The sequence below is a fragment of the Penicillium hordei genome (genome assembly GCF_028827395.1).
Source record: "Penicillium hordei strain IBT 12815 chromosome Unknown utg000001l_segment0_segment0, whole genome shotgun sequence".
Taxonomy (NCBI): Eukaryota; Fungi; Ascomycota; class Eurotiomycetes; order Eurotiales; family Aspergillaceae; genus Penicillium; species Penicillium hordei.
Genome location: NW_026623142.1, coordinates 8,375,123 through 8,388,451, shown reverse-complemented (window position 1 = coordinate 8,388,451; position 13,329 = coordinate 8,375,123). Strand labels below are relative to the sequence as shown.

Here is a 13,329-nt window from a genome sequence, read left to right as displayed (position 1 = left end):
GTTGGACGAACGACAGTGGCAAAGTTTTTCACTATGATGTCCAGTAGCTCGAATGGGGGTTTGCTCTCCCTAGCTTTCCGTAGTCTATAGCATTCACAATAGCGGCAAAATGTGTAGATTGCTCTTTTTTTTTGTCATTCTGACCATTGCAAATATACGTATATATGGGTATTGTGTATCGTAAATTTCTTCGAGGTAATATCCATGGATAGGAATGAGTTTCAAGGTGTCTAAAGGTGATACCTGTTTGTACATTTATATATATGTAGCTAACAGTGTGATCAACATGTCATGTACAGGCAGGACATGCATCTCCCCGATTCATTAAGCCCTAAATCCTTTTTTTGTAAATAAATTATGGATACAACTAATACATATGAACTATAATACATATGGATAAAGCCTTTTTCGCTTCATTCTTTTTGCTTTCTCAGGTAGAGTTAGGGTTTTAACTCCGAGATATCGGACTTAGGTTCAGACCTCGGGATTGTTAGTCATCTGCTGCTGAGTCGGTCCAGGTTCGAGGTCATCGATCCCATAACATCAACATGGCGACATATAATCTTTGAGAATCAAGCACTGAGAATCGTTGACCAAGCCGGGTCTCAATAAAATGCAAAAATGAAGACGAAAGAGACCCCATGCAGGTGCCCAGAAACCCATCTCGATTGCTGCCGGCCACTACGATAATCATCTCCCTCAAGACTAAACCTTCCAAGAGGCTATGCAATACCAGACAAATGGATGCCTGTGGCAAGGATTCCGTTCACACAAGCAGGAAAAACGAATCATAAACACCTCGTTGAGAACGTGGAGATGATGTCGAGGGGGCTTATGACATCTGATCTGGCTGCAACATTTGTCAGCTCACCAGTTGCTCCCGGGATAAAACAACATCCATTTTAATGCGATTGAAAGCATCTGAAAGTGATCAACTTGGATTCTTGCACTCTGTAGTTGGTTGATATTCCCTTCGGGGGTGTCTACTCTCTCCATCTTGTTCCTATAGTATAGAGGTCGAGGCAGGCTTTTAAATAATTCATCAAATAGCATAGATTGATGAAGGAGGGTATGGCTCTTATTACAAGCAAACTTTCAATTACCCGGGTTATTGAATACCGGGACGAGGAATCCTCCAGGGCTTTCAATCTTGGAAGTGCATCGAAGAGAGGGAGTGCTCCATTTATCAGCACGATAAGAGTGGGCCAAAACGGGATTAGTGGAGAAAGCTTTCAGCCAATCAGAAAGAGACTCTATGCGTAGGAAGCCTTGTGTGGGGGCCTGAGCGCTCAGGCATTGATAGGGTTAAACCCTTTTGCCACAGTGCTGCTTGGAAATCAAGACCCGTGACCACAGCGAAATCGACCCTCTTTTCTCTTTCTCCTTCCGAACCCTCGACAACCACCGACAACCTATACCCAGTTCGCAGGAAGTGCCATCACCACCCTTCCAGCACTCAAAATGGCCCGTCGTCCCGCGAGATGCTACCGCTACTGCAAGAACAAGGTGCGTTCCGATTTCGATTTCGCGAGCTTTTGAAGATTTGTGCGGGTTATCTTTTGTGGTGGGGAGTGTGCATCAATACATCGTCAACGACCACCTCGCCATGACCGGAATATCACCTTTGCTATGGGGAGCGATCCTCGTAGCCTTGTGCTTGTGCATCTTTTGGATTTTTTTTTTTTTTAAGATGGGCGGTTTCGCTGACATCAGTGTTCAACTTCCAGCCTTACCCCAAGTCCCGGTTCAACCGTGGTGTTCCCGACCCTAAGATTCGTATCTTCGATCTTGGTCGTAAGAAGGCCAACGTGGATGACTTCCCCATGTGCATCCACTTGGTTTCCAACGAGTACGAGCAGCTGTCCTCCGAGGCTCTCGAGGCCGCCCGTATTTGCGCCAACAAGTACGTTACCCGATCTACTCCCACCTCTCTCGCCTGACATCCATGGACACAATCTCATAACTTTCAATAGGTACCTTGTCAAGATCGCCGGTAAGGAAGGTTTCCACCTGCGCGTCCGTGTGCACCCCTTCCACGTCGTCCGTATCAACAAGATGTTGTCTTGCGCTGGTGCCGATCGTCTGCAGACCGGTATGCGTGGTGCCTTCGGTAAGCCCCAGGGTCTCGTCGCCCGTGTGAACATTGGCCAGATCATTCTGTCCGTCCGCACCCGTGACGCCCACCGTGCTACCGCTCTCGAGGCCCTCCGCCGCTCTCAGTACAAGTTCCCCGGTCGCCAAAAGATCATTGTCTCCAAGAACTGGGGCTTCACCCCCGTCCGCCGCGAGGAGTACGTCCAGCTCCGCCAGGAGGGCAAGCTCCTCCAGGACGGTGCTTACGTTCAGTTCCTCCGTGGCCACGGTTCCGTTGAGAAGAACATGAAGCGCTTCCCTGTTGCCTACGAGAACGTCGCATAAATGTTGATGGGTTGATCAGAATATGAAGTTCAGAACGAAAAATACTTGAATGTTCTATTGTCTTTACCTTGTCCCATTCATCTTGATATTTCGTGCAATCGCAATGATGGAGTTCTTCCAGGGGTCTTTTCATTTGCTCGCTTATATTGCACTTGTAGATTGTTCATCTCCTAGCTAAAGTGAACACCCGTAAACTATGTAATCCCGTCGTTCCGACCCAGGAGTAGGTAATACTTGAGCTTTTCCGACCATGCACGTATCATGCGAAGTGCAATTGCTAAATGTCGATGATATATATCTACTAGCAGAAGTCTAGACCCAAGTCCATATTGGGCTTTGTTCAGAGCACAGATGGAATAGAGCTAGAATATGTCACATCACATCACGAAGACTGCAAAATCACCCATCCATCGCATGCTATTCTCCTTAGGACTGTATTGCTTGTTCCCCTCGAGTTTTAAACATTTATATCCAGGTGCATAATTCAAGGAGCTAGGTGTAATTCGATTGCAAGAAAAATCAGACTAACCCAACGTTAATCGTAGGTCTTCAATATATATAATGTCACACATCCTACATCTGCCATCAAAATTAGTACTAGGACCAGATCATATTTATGTTTACTAGCAGGAATACGATTCAAGATCAATCCTGATCCTTTTATTCATCCCACTATATCCGTGATTTCGAGAAACAAGACCACATGGACATCAAAGTATACATATCCTCCTTACTGGGGTGGGTCCCCACCACAACGTTCCTTGTGCAATTCTCCGGCAGCTAAAGGGAAATAATTAGCCCAAGTCTTACAAACAATTCGAATCTCGTGTGTGATTGATTCGGAATCGGAATTGGCGAGGAGGGTATACCTGTCAAGTCATCCGAGGTACAAGAATCCTTCAAACAGGTACCGAGTGCGTCCTTGAACGCTTCGCTTGGGCAAGTGCACTCGTAATCAACAGAGGAGACACATCCTGCCACAACAGAGGCTTCGCTGAGGCAGCGATTCTGTTCACAGTACGGAAAGGTGGTTAGTCTTCTGAGTCCAAATCATACACGCAGATAGGGACAACGTACAAGGCAGGGACTGGCATCATCCGAAGGACCAGCGATGGTCAATGACAGGAAAGCAGCCAGCGGGAAGAAGATAGTGAGCTTCATTTTGGGCTGATGTTGAACGTGGGCTTAGTAGTGGTATGGTGATAAGAGTCTTGGAGTATGAAAGTGGAGGAATTGATGAACACAGCGCCCTTGCTGGTTTTATCAATAGTCAATATATTTGCGGAGCACTAGGAGAGACAATGCATTCTTTACCATATCGGTATCTCATAATCAACAACCCGGTGTCTGGGTGATCTGTGGAATGAGATATCGTTGGAATGTGACCACCCAAGTTTTCGGAAATATCAAGGCTACAACGTTGGATAATATATTGAATACCACGTCTAACCATTGCTTAGAGATAATGAAACATTATTTTGACTATATTAAAGGTCCTAGGCAAATATTGAATTTTGTGATGTGACTCCTCGGGCACTCTTTGCTGGCCACTCAGTGATAGCTTTACAACCACGAGAAATTTCAATAAGTCATCACTTTGATTCGCCAAGATATCAGCCAATTTATTTGCGGCAGTACTATTGAATATAAAGCTCCCATGTAACTCCATATGTACGTATGTTGCGTTGTTGCTCGGAACGGGGCTATAACCAGCTCCACTACTAGATTTGGTATTGAAGCCTACATTGTACTTTAAGATTATTTGGTTAGTATTTCTCAATAATGCTGTTTTGTTGGCTAGAGATACCCATGGCAAGAAACCGAATGAAAGGAGCGGCCCACTGGTGCTACGCGTTCAAGAACAACTTGGGAACATCCATCCTTATAAAGAAATCACAATTTAGTCAGGTGCAGTGGCCTATTGGTAATGGGGTCCATTATGTATGACCCCCAAGAGCGATCGTATTGGATTCCTCTGAGTGTGGCTTGGACTTTAACGAGAAGATCAGCCCTAAACACAGGAACTTCCTGAGCTACCTAGGCGAATTCATAGTCTTCTTTCGATAGGGTGTACTCGGCACCGGTGTGGACAAGTCGGATCTTAATCAAAGAGCTATAAAGACTAGGCAGGCCACCAGAGACAAGCATTTTGGTCAATATTGATATGAATGAGAATGAGACAGTATGCCCACTTCCAGCCCCAGAAACTCCACGGGCTGGCACCTAGGTCATATGCCATGGGGTTGACTCCAAGTTGTTGATATAAAGGATGGTCTGAAAAGTGATCCGAGAAAAGAGAATGGAGGAAGGAGAAATGAAAAACTACGAAGTGAAAGCTGGTAATGTTAGAGATGGTGAAGTGGACAGCATGACAGCGTCAAGGCAGGCGTCATTGAAGATGCAGCAAGGTCTTGGGGTTTGGTTCTTGGATCCCAACATTGATCCCGCCAGTGTACTGTAAAGTCAGGAGGACTTCAAAGGTTCGAATAGAAATAACACCGTCAATCTCTTCCATTATTGCAGATTGCTCTTTCGCTTCTGCAAAGCCGCGGCCAAACATTTGACAAGATAAGAAGACCAATCCACGAGACCGGCTCTTGAGACCGTGTACTCCTTGGCAGAAGGATTAAGTAGGATCTTCACGAGAGGGTAGTCATGCGATTTCAAACGTGACGAATCAGAAATGGAAGAAAATGAAGATGAAGTAAAGTAAAGTATTGCAACGTGAAAGATGATGAACTGGGTGAACTCTTCGTAGTCAAGGTAGACGACACAAGAAGGAATAAGGTCACATAAATGTAGATAGACAACATAAACATAGTCAAGGCGGCTAGGGGTAAGAGGCGAGGGTGCGAGAGCCTTGGATATAATTATGCCTGGAATCTTTCCGTTTTTTTCTTCCTACGTACATAGGGCAAAAGAGGCGTGGACCTCTATAGAACCCGGCGCAAAGAATCTTCCATAGATAAGTATGTTCATAAGATCTCTTGCAAGTATAGCCCATTGAAGACAGTGCATACTGGTTATAAAGAGACGAAGTATATAAATAATGCCCGATGGCCGCTATTGTCGCTATTCCGAATTAGGACCCCGAGAGAAAATCCCTCGATAACTTTGATTGGTTGGGCTTGCGCAGTGCACCGCCCTTTGTTTCGCCTTGATGCAATATGTAAAGATGTCTAATAAAATTTCCTTTTTTCTTATTATACGTCATTTCTTCCTTAGATCTATACACGGGAAAATCCCAGTTTACTTTATAGAGCCCTACCAATTTACACATTCATGCGGTTTTCAGAGTCTATATACTATAGGTGAGTGGGGTAAGTAACTAGTTTTCTGCCAGGCAGTATTAACTCGCATGGTCGATTTCTTTGTACAGCTAGTTCCAGCCCCGCATACGTCACCCTCGAAAATCCCTTTTCTCTTCACAAACACAGCTATGAAGCAGAGATTCTCATCTTTGGACGTCAAGGTACCTTCAAATCTACCGCGAAGAAGATATATGCTAACAACTCCAGGTCATCACGCAGGAATTGGCGTCAGAGTGTGTCAACCTGCGAGTGTCCAACATCTACGACCTGTCCTCGGTACGCTCAATCCTTTTCTCTATTGCCATCGAAGGATACCGAACTGATTCAATATCCCTATTAGCGTATATTCCTTTTCAAACTCGCTAAGCCGGACCATCGACGCCAACTCATTATTGACTCCGGTTTTCGCACCCATGTCACCCAATATTCGCGAACCGCCGCAACCACACCGTCGCCCTTTGTGACCCGTCTCCGAAAGTACCTGAAGTCTCGTCGGATCACAGGCATCTCCCAAATCGGAACCGATCGCATCATCGACTTCTCTTTCAGCGATGGCGCATACCATATCTTCCTCGAATTCTTCGCCGGTGGTAACATTATCTTGACGGACCGCGAATACAACATTCTTGCTTTCTTCCGCCAAGTTGCCGCCGGTGTAGGCCAGGAAGAGATCAAGGCCGGACTCAAGTACACTGTGTCTAATAAACAGAACTATGATGGGGTTCCGGACATTACAGCGGATCGGGTTTTGCAAACACTGGAAAAGGCGCAGGGGGCTCTTGCCCAAGAGGGAAATGCGCCCAAAAAGTTTAAGAAGAAGGGAACGGATGTTTTGCGAAAGGCATTGTCACAAGGCTTTCCTGAATATCCTCCCTTGCTCCTAGACCACGTCTTTGCGATCAAGGAATTTGATACTACAACGCCACTGGATCAAGTCTTGGGGAGTCAAGATCTGTTGCAGGCCGTGAAGGAGGTGCTAGAAGAGTCACAACGAATTTCCAACACCTTTGACTCTGGCGACAGCCATCCGGGCTACATTGTTGCGAAAGAAGACACGCGACCCATCCCGGAAGGAGAGACTTCGTCAAAGGCCCCGGGTCTGCTGTATGAAGACTTCCACCCTTTCAAGCCTCGACAGTTCGAAAATAAACCAGGAATAAAGATTCTAGAGTTCGAGCGCTTCAATGCTACGGTCGACGAGTACTTCTCATCTCTTGAATCTCAGCGACTCGAGTCGCGATTGACAGAGCGCGAGGAGGCAGCCAAGAAAAAGCTCGAATCCGTGCGATCGGAGCACAAAAAGCGGATTGATGAGCTCAAGAATGTACAAGAGCTTCACATCCGTAAAGCGGATGCTATTCAGGACAATGTTTACCGAGTCCAGGAGGCAATGGATGCTGTCAATGGACTGGTGGCCCAGGGGATGGACTGGGGTGAGATTGCACGCCTGATTGAAATGGAACAGGATCGCGGCAATCCAGTGGCGCAGACCATCAAGCTGCCCTTGAAACTGTACGAAAACACGGTCACCCTACTTCTTGGAGAGGCTGGCGACGACGAGGATGAAGAGGAGTTCTCTAGCAGCGACGAATCAGACTCTGACTCGGAGAACGAAGCAGAGCAAGAGACAGGCCGCGCGGAACGTGAGTCTAAGCTATTGACCATTGACATTGACCTTGGTCTGAGCCCATGGGCGAACGCATCGCAATACTATGACCAGAAGAAGCAAGCCTCGGAGAAGGAACAAAGAACAACCCAGTCGTCTACGAAGGCATTGAAGAGTCACGAGAAGAAGGTGACGACTGACCTCAAGCGAGGGTTGAAGAAAGAGAAGCAAGTGCTTCGACAGGCTCGAACACCATTCTGGTTCGAGAAATTTATATTTTTCATTTCTTCAGAGGGTTACTTAGTCATAGGGTACGTGGCTCCATTCAACACTGTTTTATGACATTTACTAATCCTAGCAGTGCACGGGACGCCATGCAGAGCGAGTTACTCTACCGGCGTTATTTATCCAAGGGCGATATTTTTGTGCATGCTGACCTCGAAGGTGCGACGCCAATCGTGGTGAAGAACCGAGCCGGCAGTGCAGACGCACCAATTTCTCCAAGCACACTGTCTCAAGCCGGGAACCTTTGCGTCGCGACTTCAACTGCTTGGGAATCTAAGGCTGTCATGTCTGCTTGGTGGGCACATGCTCATCAGGTATCGAAAACGGCAGAAAACGGCAGCGGAATCATGCCTACGGGTGTTTTCCAAATCAAGGGAGAGAAGAACTTCTTGGCCCCATCGCAACTGGTGCTTGGATTTGGTATTATGTTCCAAGTCAGCCAGGAAAGCGTTCGGAACCACAAGCAGCGATTCGACACATCTGACGTTCCGCAAGCTGCTATAACTCCTGCAGATGAGACTGAGGCTTCTGAGCTAAAGGATTCTGTGGAGCCAGTAGCCTCGGAGCAGACACAGGCCACCGAAGAAACCACCACAGATGCCACCGAAAACGCAGAGAAGGAAGATGCGGGATCTGAAGAGGAGGATGAAGACGAGAAAGCCGCCACGAGGAACCCTCTCCAGCGAGGCAATTCCGACCCTCTGGCCTCTCAGCTAACTCAAGAATCAAACTCTGAGTCTGAGCCGGAAGAGGAGCCCAAAGATGAGCTGGAGCAAGAAGGTGCAGAAGATCAGCCGGAGGGAGAAGAAGCTACATCAATAGCAGGTCAAAACTCTGTACCTGAGCAAAATGGAGAATCGAACTTGAACGCCCGAGAGCGACGTACCTTGCGACAAGGCAAGCCTCTCGATCGTCCCGGCGAGGCAGAGCCAGCTGCACCCCGCATCGCCCCCACTCGTGGCAAGCGGGCGAAGGACAAGCGCGCTGCTGCCAAGTACGCTCACCAAGACGAGGATGAGCGGGAACTTGCTCTTCGGTTGGTGGGCGCCAACAAGGGCAAAGCCGCAAAGGCGGCTAAGGCAGCCGAAGCCAAGGAACAACGTGAACGAGAGGCCGAGGCGCAAAGGCAACGACGACGGGCCCAGCATGAGCGTGCTGCTGAAGCCGAGCGCAAACGCCAGGCCCAATTCACGGAGAATGGAACGGATGATTACAACGAAGAGACAGTTGCCGCCGAAGCTGCGGATCTTACTTGGATCCCAGCTTTGGTGGGTACACCAACTACGGATGATGAAATTATTGCTGCTATTCCAGTCTGCGCCCCATGGGCTGCCCTTGGACGATACAAATACAAAGTCAAGCTGCAGCCAGGCTCCGTAAAAAAGGGCAAGGCCGTCAAGGAGATCATCGGTCGATGGGTGTCTGAAACCACCACCGGGAAGGTTAAAAAGGAGCACGCCGAAGATGTTGGGATCTCTCGTGTCGATGCTGAGCGTCTCCGGGAACGAGAGGGAGAGCTCATCAAGGGATGGAAAGATACAGAGATTATCAACACTATGGTTGTGGGCAAGGTGCGCATCATGACTGCAGGAGCTGGAAGCGGCGGTGGTGGTGATAAGGGCAAGGGCAAAGGTGGAAAGGGTGGTGGTGGAGGCGGCAGAGGAGGTGGTAAGAGTAAGAAGAAATGATCGAGTCTTGCATATACATAGAGAGTACATAGATTAGAGCTTTGAATTCAATCCGGCCGATTCGATTCAACCAGGTTATACAAGATATTATCATTGGTGTGAAACCGATGTATACCAAGCCTGGTCTCTATGCCAGCTGATCAGCCACAACCCCGCTTCAACTAGTTTATCTACACCTATTTCAACCTCATACAATTATGAATAGCTTCAATTTTTCCAATTCTATTGCCAACAACGTCGTTGACGATATGACGGGTTCCTGATGCGCTGAGTCATCCGACGTCATGACCCGAACCGATTTTCTCGCGGTCTTCCCATATAAGGCCTCTAATTGCTTCTGACGGCATTGTGCAGAATGATAGCCGACCGTGTATGCTAGAACGACCTCCGATTCTACAGCCAAGAGAAAAGAGACTTTGCCCCGCGCAACCAGCACCCGGCCCCCTCGGGCATCATTTCGCCCCTCATCTGATAACGTGTGCGCCCGAATAGTGCGTCATTGAGGTCTTCTCAAACATCACGTTGCTTTTCACTCGCGCTTTTGCCGGCCACTGTCAGCGCAGTTGTGCCAGATTCTTGAACATGATGCCTACACGAACGCGAGTTGTCCCCGTTCAACGGCTCAGCCAAGGGCCCGGCCATTTATCTCTGGCAGAATGGTGGGAGAAGGAGCGCAACCAAAAAACACCCGAGTCCCAAGCCATCGAAGAAGCCGCCAGACTCCTCCGCTCCAGTGACATCCCCGTCGCCTTCCCTACCGAGACAGTATATGGCCTGGGCGCCGATGCCACGCGCAGTGCTTCTGTCCAAGGAATCTACCATGCCAAACAGCGGCCCTCAGACAACCCCTTGATCGTTCATGTCGACTCACTCGACATGCTTGAGCGTCTCCTTAATCCCACCTCCCAAGGCAGCTCTAACTCAACCAAAACGCCGCAAATCGCCCTCCCCTCGATCTACAAGCCTCTCATCGACAAATTCTGGCCCGGCGCACTGACAATCATTCTACCTAACCCATCCGGATCCATACTGGCGCCAGAGGTCACCTCCAGTCTGACCACATTCGGCGTCCGCATGCCCTCTTCTCCACTTGCACGTCTACTCATCCACGCAACAGACCGTCCCCTCGCCGCGCCATCGGCAAACGCATCCACCAAACCATCCCCCACAACCGCGCAGCACGTATACCACGATCTCAAAGACCGCATCGAGATGATTCTCGACGGCGGCGCATCCGGCGTTGGGGTCGAAAGCACCGTGGTGGACGGATTATGCGACCCACCAGCAATTCTACGCCCCGGTGGCATCGGCATCGACGAAATCCGGAAATGCGAAGGGTGGGAAAATGTCGCAGTCGGCTACAAAGACGGCACGCTAGATGTGAAGGAGGTTCCACGAGCACCAGGAATGAAGTACCGTCACTATTCGCCAAAAGCACGGGTTGTTCTCTTCGAGTCGACATCGAACCCGGCTGGAGTGAGGAAACATGTCCAGAAGGACTTGAATGACACAGCCATTGGCGCACACAGAGTTGGCATTATTCGCACGCGGAACTGGAAGCGTGGCCTGGAGCTCGCTTCGGAAGACCAAATCGCCGATACCATGAGCCCTGTGTCTTCTCCCATTGAGAATATTGTCGGTTTCCCGATCCCTGTGGTGGAGAGTGGAAACGCCAGTAGCCGCACAAAGATGGCATATGATTATCATCTTGGTTCAGATGCAGTTTCTATCGCGCATGGTCTCTTTGCCGCCCTACGTGGGCTAGATGAGCTAGATGTCGATGTTATCTATGTGGAAGGTGTGTCGGATCACGAGGGTGACCTGGCTGCGGCTGTCATGAACCGGCTACGAAAGGCAGCTGGTGCTGAAATGCGGGTTTAACCTTGAAAATGGGGTATGATTACGTATATATATTCTCTTTTATTCCAAGTCGGGGGTTCGCGGGTTTTGGATAGACGTTTAAAAGTGTCAATATTAGATTAAAACATATTTTAACATACAACATATACAATATTGTGTATGATCGACATTTTATGTGCACGGAGTTGATAGAGGAGGTATGATTGGAGTCTCTTGGACTTACCCGTTTAGTAAATCCTATTGATCATCATTCGACACGGAATTCGGAGACCTCCGGGGAGAAAAGCTTATAGATGAGTCTAATTTTGGGATTAAAAAGGCGATAAAAGACTGTGTCACGAAAAGAAGAGTCACGATAACCCCGAGACACCGGCGGGGGAAAAAAGAAACTCGCCCGGCGCTTATCCCGCATTGATATAGAACATTGAAAATCCTCACATCAAAAAAAGTTCCTCACTACAACTCGCAACAATGTGTCAATCCCCTCTACACGAGTTCCTCGAGGGCCTCCCTAAATGCGAACACCACGTTCATCTCGAGGGCACCCTTGAGCCAGAACTCATCTTCGAGCTCGCGGCGCGCAATGGTATCACCTTGCCGACTGACCCAGTCTATACCTCAGTCGAAACACTCAAGAAACGATATGAGCATTTCAGCAACCTGGATGACTTCCTACACTTCTACTTCGAAGGCATGGCCGTTCTCCGCAAAGAAGAAGACTTCGCCGACCTAGCCTGGGCATACTTCCAAAAGGCGCACGCGGACGGTGTCCATCACGCAGAAGTCTTCTTCGACCCGCAAGTCCACGAAAGCCGCGGTGTACCATACGACACGATCGTCACAGGCTTCTCGAAGGGTTGCAAGCGCGCCGAGACCGAGCTCGGCCTGAGCACACGACTAATCCTGTGTTTCGTGCGGCATCTCCCCGTCGCATCGGCCAAGGAAGTCTACGACGAGTTCGTGGCCCACAAGCACTTCGAGTCTGGCGTTGTGCACGGACTCGGCTGGTCTTCTTCAGAAGTCGGCCCGCCGAAGGACATGTTCCGTGAGATCTATGCGTCAGCCGCGCAGAAGAATATCCCACTCACGGCGCATGCCGGCGAGGAAGGTGATCCGACTTATATTAGCACTGCGCTTGAGCTTGGTGCCCGGCGTATCGACCATGGTATTCGGCTAGTTGAAGATGAGGAGTTGATGAAGCGTGTTGCGCGTGAGAGTATCCTGCTTACCGTGTGTCCGTTGTCGAATGTGCGGCTGCGTTGTGTTACCTCTGTGAAGGAGGTGCCTATTCGGCGGTTCTTGGAGGCTGGAGTCAAGTTCTCGATTAACAGTGATGATCCTGCTTATTTCGGTGGTTATATCCTTGATAACTACTGCGCTGTGCAGGAGGCTTTTAACCTGAATGTGTTCGAGTGGAGGATCATTGCGGAGAATAGTGTGCAGGAGAGCTGGGTAGATGATTCGCGCAAGGCTGAGATGCTTGCGAGTATTGAGGAGCATGTCAACAAGTATACACGCATGCACACAATTGCTGTGTAAATTCTGATTGTTGGAGTTGGCTGTGGTGGGCGTGAGCGGTGCATCTGATACCCTGTGTTTCAACATTTTTTGTATACTATTTTTCAACTAAAGTATATACCAGGAACATAACAAGTTAAATATTGGTTCGCATTCTCTTATCGGCGAAGTACCTTGGAAGATATTTGGAGCTGGCATGGGTAAATGATCCACTAATATCTGATGATGATAGCCATAATTTCCACCTCTAAAAGCATAATAAATGCGATAGAGTACAACGAGCGAACAGAGATAAGGAACAATCATTATCCCGGGTATTTATTATAAGGCCTAGCGCTGAATATTGACATGGTCATACCGCGCTGTTCTGGTTCGAACAAGTCTGATACAACCTCACCGCCGATAGTCAAGCATGCAGAGCCTCCTATTCCTGTAAGAAGCCTAAAACATATCAATGCGGAGAGATTTGGTGCAAGTACACACCCAATCTGGAAGAGCACGAAAAATGAGGTTGAGATGTTGAGAAAGATTCTCCGCCCATATATCTCGCTCAATGGCGACAGGAATAATGGACAGGCCTTGGAAACTGTATTAGAGAATGGGTTACTGGGAATAGGTATGGGATTTTCCTCACACCGTAGCC

The 13,329-nt window shown here is 48.6% G+C and overlaps 5 protein-coding genes across 5 annotated transcripts; 4 read left to right on the top strand and 1 right to left on the bottom strand.

Moving 5' to 3' along the window:
* Positions 1–1,055: 1,055 nt before the first annotated feature.
* Positions 1,056–2,582, top strand: N7537_003190 (60S ribosomal uL16 domain-containing protein). The gene is made up of 4 exons (XM_056894248.1): positions 1,056–1,200; positions 1,357–1,506; positions 1,728–1,903; positions 1,974–2,582. Exons 1-4 carry the CDS (start codon positions 1,060–1,062, stop codon positions 2,416–2,418), a joined length of 912 nt encoding a protein of 303 aa, XP_056759243.1. The 5' UTR covers positions 1,056–1,059; the 3' UTR covers positions 2,419–2,582.
* Positions 2,583–3,148: 566 nt separating this feature from the next.
* N7537_003189 (CFEM domain-containing protein) lies at positions 3,149–3,579 on the bottom strand (the record flags this gene model as incomplete). The annotated part of the gene is made up of 3 exons (XM_056894247.1): positions 3,149–3,198; positions 3,288–3,426; positions 3,496–3,579. The coding sequence occupies 3 exons, from the start codon at positions 3,577–3,579 to the stop codon at positions 3,149–3,151; spliced, it is 273 nt and encodes a 90-aa protein (XP_056759242.1).
* Positions 3,580–5,857: 2,278 nt separating this feature from the next.
* N7537_003188 (putative DUF814 domain protein) lies at positions 5,858–9,308 on the top strand (the record flags this gene model as incomplete). The annotated part of the gene is made up of 4 exons (XM_056894246.1): positions 5,858–5,890; positions 5,937–6,005; positions 6,070–7,646; positions 7,697–9,308. The coding sequence occupies 4 exons, from the start codon at positions 5,858–5,860 to the stop codon at positions 9,306–9,308; spliced, it is 3,291 nt and encodes a 1,096-aa protein (XP_056759241.1).
* Positions 9,309–9,890: 582 nt separating this feature from the next.
* Positions 9,891–11,189, top strand: N7537_003187 (L-threonylcarbamoyladenylate synthase; the record flags this gene model as incomplete). Its single annotated transcript, XM_056894245.1, has 1 exon — positions 9,891–11,189. The coding sequence occupies one exon, from the start codon at positions 9,891–9,893 to the stop codon at positions 11,187–11,189; it is 1,299 nt and encodes a 432-aa protein (XP_056759240.1).
* Positions 11,190–11,639: 450 nt separating this feature from the next.
* Positions 11,640–12,707, top strand: aah1 (adenosine deaminase; the record flags this gene model as incomplete). Its single annotated transcript, XM_056894244.1, has 1 exon — positions 11,640–12,707. One exon carries the CDS (start codon positions 11,640–11,642, stop codon positions 12,705–12,707), a length of 1,068 nt encoding a protein of 355 aa, XP_056759239.1.
* Positions 12,708–13,329: the final 622 nt, after the last annotated feature.

Coding starts and splice junctions, on each gene's coding strand:
- N7537_003190 (XM_056894248.1), top strand. CDS start 1,060: ATGAAGGAGGGTATGGCTCTTATTACAAGCAAACTTTCAATTACCCGG. Junction 1,507..1,727: donor ACCGCTACTGCAAGAACAAG/GTGCGTTCCGAT, acceptor TTCAACTTCCAG/CCTTACCCCAAGTCCCGGTT. Junction 1,904..1,973: donor GCCCGTATTTGCGCCAACAA/GTACGTTACCCG, acceptor AACTTTCAATAG/GTACCTTGTCAAGATCGCCG.